At 38.8% G+C, this 4,583-nt stretch overlaps 1 protein-coding gene across 1 annotated transcript; it reads right to left on the bottom strand.

Moving 5' to 3' along the window:
- Window positions 1-438: 438 nt before the first annotated feature.
- Window positions 439-1,914, bottom strand: LOC134818151 (uncharacterized). Its single transcript, XM_063827584.1, has one exon. It carries the CDS (start codon window positions 1,912-1,914, stop codon window positions 439-441), a length of 1,476 nt encoding a protein of 491 aa, XP_063683654.1.
- Window positions 1,915-4,583: the final 2,669 nt, after the last annotated feature.

The following is a 4,583-nucleotide window of genomic DNA, read 5'->3' as shown; positions in this document are numbered from 1 at the left end:
ATTCATTTAACAAACTTAATATTTGAGTTATTATTTAACTATTTTGCTGCAGTTCAATTAAGTGCCGGGCAAGTAACACGGAGGAAAATATCAACCAAGTGAAACAACTAAAGGATTATAACAGACAAATATAAAAAGCTGTAACTGCAATAAATCACTTCAGTTCAATGGAATTAATTTTTTGAGCAATGAAAGAACATGTGATGATGGACGGTCGCGGTTAAAAATTAAATACAAACATCCAGAATTAAAAAATCTCAGTAATTTACGAGCTCAAACGCTCTTTTTATAATAATGCATTATATTATGTAAGATAACCAGCATAACGTGAACACGAGACTGAGAGTATGAATTATAAGTTAGCAGTTTTTAGACTGACACTTTTTGATGTGGTAACTTGTCGCCGGGACCAGACTGAAAAGCTAAAAGCGGGGAGGCTTATTTAGAATGTCTAATCATGGACAAAGCACCAAGTGAAAAAAAAGCTAAACCACCGTACACAAATGCTAAAATAACACGAGTCATTTCCTTTTTATTTTCAACCTCTCTTCGATCAAGGAGAAAATCTTCCCCGAGGAGAGGATCTTCATCTTCAGGATCAACACCCACTCTCTTTCTAGATTTCTCTATCTCATTCTCAATATTCACTGTGCGTATCTTCAGAACAGCACATACCAGCATTACCAAAGCTGCTGCGACCAATCCGATGAAGACTCCGGCAACTTTCATGTCAGTAAAGAATATAGTGCCTAAAACAATTGGCAGACCTATACCGTAGCAGGCAATACTCATTGTAAAACAGGTGAAATTCTGTGCCCCAAACGAGACAAGTATTCCCTGGTTGAGAGACGTCTGGATATGATCAACAGGAATACCGAGGCAGATTATCCAGAAAGTGGTCATGAACACACTCTTCACATCGTTATCAGACGAGAATAACGTTATCTCGTAGCTCATTAAACAATACGATACCACAGCAAGTACACTCGACACTAACACAGAGTTCACCACTGTCAACTTCATGCACAGCTTTGTTTTCTCAGCATCTCCCTCACCCAGAGCTGTTCCGATGAGTGTGGCAGCGGCTTCCGACATCCCCAGAGCTATTGACCACCAGATGGATACCAGCTGGTGTGCGATAATTACCACGGAGAAAGCCACTGCTCCGTCAAACTGGCTGCAGAATGTTGAGATCTCGAATAAAACCATTTCAGCAAACACATTCAGAGCACCTGATATACCAAGCTTCATCATGGGCTTCCAGCCTAAAAGTGCGCGGGCGCTGAACCCATTCCAAGCAAACTGGTCTTGTTTTATCATGACACAGCAGATCGTCAAGGACACAGTCAGGGGCAGTATTCTACTGACTATAGCTGCTACACCAAGTCCATTCAACCCAAGCTTCAGCACGACAACCAAAACATAGTTAGCAAGACAATGTGATACGATCATCACAATGGAAACAAGATAGACAAACTTGGTCTGCTCCTGAATAGCGAAATACTTGGAGATCATGGTAAAGGTGTAGTCCAGAAACTCTACGATGAAAGTGATCCTAAGATAATTCACCGCGATATCCCGGAAGTCGCCCTGGCCCAAAATGGCCATCTCGTTAACCACTGTGATTGAAGAATTCAATCCGGAGTACGGCAGAAGGTCTATGATGTAAACAATATTCAGGTACGGTCCTAGAACTAAAAACAGCAAGAGCCAGCCCTGGAGAAGACATTTCAAGAAGACCGTCCCAAGCTCACCCTTAAAACCGTAGACTTGAGGACCATAAGTGTCGAAGACGGAGGCGTATCCAGCGGACACTGGGACGACGATCAGGTTAAAAAGGGTGTTAGTGAGTCCCACTCCAGCTAGATGAGCCGGACTAATGTGTCCTGCGAACATAAGGGTTATGAACGCCATCAGAATTTCTGTGCAATCAATAAATATGAAAGAGATGGACAGGCGGATGAATTCACATTCTTTGGAGAAGAGAGATGTCATGGTGAACGAAGAGAAGAAATTGCTGGAATCTAGGAAATAGCATATCAGTACTATCTTACTGTGTTAGCATACTTAGTGAAAACAACAGCACTAATGCTAATGAAACAACTACATGACGAGTGTAAGCATTAAAGGTAATATTAAGTTTCGAATCAATTGCAGGTTTGATGAGTTCGAAAACTGAGATTTGATGATGTAGGACACCATCTGGGTTTGGTCCTGAGCTATAATAAATAGCGGTTCAGTTAAAAAAATTTAATTTATTTATTCTAAATTATCTTGCTGAACGTCATTTAAAACAGTTAGCAGCTAGAAGAAGTAAATAACGATTTACCGTTACGCACAATAAAACAATGACAATGTATAAGGTATGTTAACAAAACTTATAAATAAACTAACGTCAGATTCGATCATTAGTTAATCGCCAACTATCCAAGAGCACATCTTAAATAGCTTACATTTAGATGGATTTTAAGAAGCATTGGTCAATACGGATTGAAGGCTTTCTAATTAGCTTTATTTTACCGTTCATAATTATATTAAACGAAAAAAAGGATTGCGAGGTTGATTTAAGATTTTGAGTATTTATATCATGATTATCTGAATTCTTGATCGAAATGAAATGAATTTCAAAAAAATAATTTAACTTATGTGACGAAATTGTAATTGTATCGTTACGTTCAGCGACACTTTCAAAGGTTGGGAGGAATAAAAACCATCCATCAGAGATAAGTGAAAGCTAAAGAACTGAAAAAATACAGTAAACTGAAACTTGAACTGAAACCTGTGACCCTTAATCCTTATATCCGCAATTAAATTATTTTGCAAATTGAAACCTTTTAGTAAAAGCATCTCTTATCTTTATTATAAAATAGCAGGAACCCGTATTTTGACACCACTTGGGGTACCAAATTTTGGTCTCTAAAACTCCTATTTCTTGGCCAATTTTTTATTTTTTCATGCTGATTTGGAGGCCATTAAAGCATTTGACCCAGTCAAAAAAGGTTTCAGTTGTATATATTTTACGGTTTTTGCGGAAATTTGCGTAAAAGTTGATGCCGTGTTGTCAGTAAAATGGCACAGATAAATTTATATCGTCTCGCTTTATAGATGTCGATACTGCCGGGGAGGTGATAATTGTTGGTTTACGTTTTAGGTGGCGCCTCTATTCAGCAGGTTGAAGATGTGATGCAAATTATGTATTATAGAACGCTTACATACCACTTGTAACTCCTTCTTGTTACCCCCCTTTGAAAGTCCCGAATTATTTTCTGAACGGAAGCTTAAAAATAACCGAGAAATCAACCTTCTTATTAAAATTGATGTTTTATAGTTAATATGAGCAACAAGCAACTTATATACCTTCGGTTCTACTCATGACCTAGGGCCTAGGGAGTTAAGCTGAAACCGAAAGATCGAGGCAATCCTCACCTTAAGGGGGGGGGGGGTGGGGGGGGGGGGGGGCCGGGGGGGTTCACCCTGATTTTTTTTTGTGAAACTTGGTTTCGAGATAGCAGTTGACCAACAAACTAGGACCAGTGACCGAACTTTTGAGGGGGTCCCGGACCCCAACCGCCAAACGGTGCCCGCGGGGCAGCCACGCCCATATTTGGTCCAAATTAGGCCCAATTTAGCCAAATACCCTGAACATGCCCAAAATCTTGATTTTAGGTGCTCTACTTGTAGCTAGTGGTCCCTTGAACTCGTATATGAATTTTCATCAAGATTGGACAAAAAATGACTGAGTTATGAGCAAAAAACCATATGACCATATTTGGGCATACGCACCAAATTTGATCGAATTTGGCCCATAAATTGGTTAAATATCAATGTTTTTGAATGAAACCAACTTTATATGAAAGGTAAGCCTATACTACACATTATCTATGATTATCAGCTCAGTATCTACCTAACTGTGGATTCTGTGTTCAAATAATCGCAAAAAATGAACAAAATTGCCCATATCTCAGTTCGCGATATTTGCAAAACTGATTTCGCTCAAAACAATAGAACTCAGTAGGGTTTCAATATTTTTACATGAAATTTTCAGAATTAGAATCAACGTAGAACCGCATTTCGACCTTAAGTTTTGTATTGGAATTTTGAGTTAGGCCTTTAAAAAAATTTGGCGGCCAAATTCTGAATTTCGCATTGCAAATATTGGAATTTGGCCGCCAAATTTGTTTAAAGGCCTAACTCAAAATCCCAATACAAAACTTAAGGTTGAAATGCGATTCTACGTTGATTCTGAAAATTTCGTGTAAAAATATTGAAACCCTATTGAGTTCTATTGTTTTGAGCGACGCGAAATTTAATCAGTTTTGCAAATATCGCGAACTGAGATATGGGCAATTTTGTTCTTTTTTTGAGATTATTTGACGGATGTTACTCGTCTAAATTTCTTCGAAGTAGCGCGCGCCGCTTTCTTCTCGAAATGTTACCCGACGGCACGAGCTACGAAGTAGCGCGCGCCGGGCCAAATCATTAACAATGGTCAAGAGATTATTTGAACACAGAATCCACAGTTAGGTAGATACTGAGCTGATAATCATAGATAATTTGTAGTATAGGCTTACCTTTCATATAAA

This window comes from Bolinopsis microptera, chromosome 7, assembly GCF_026151205.1.
Source record: "Bolinopsis microptera isolate Bmic1 chromosome 7, MBARI_Bmic_1.0, whole genome shotgun sequence".
NCBI lineage: Eukaryota > Metazoa > Ctenophora > Tentaculata > Lobata > Bolinopsidae > Bolinopsis > Bolinopsis microptera.
This window is presented reverse-complemented; position numbering and strand designations above follow the sequence as displayed.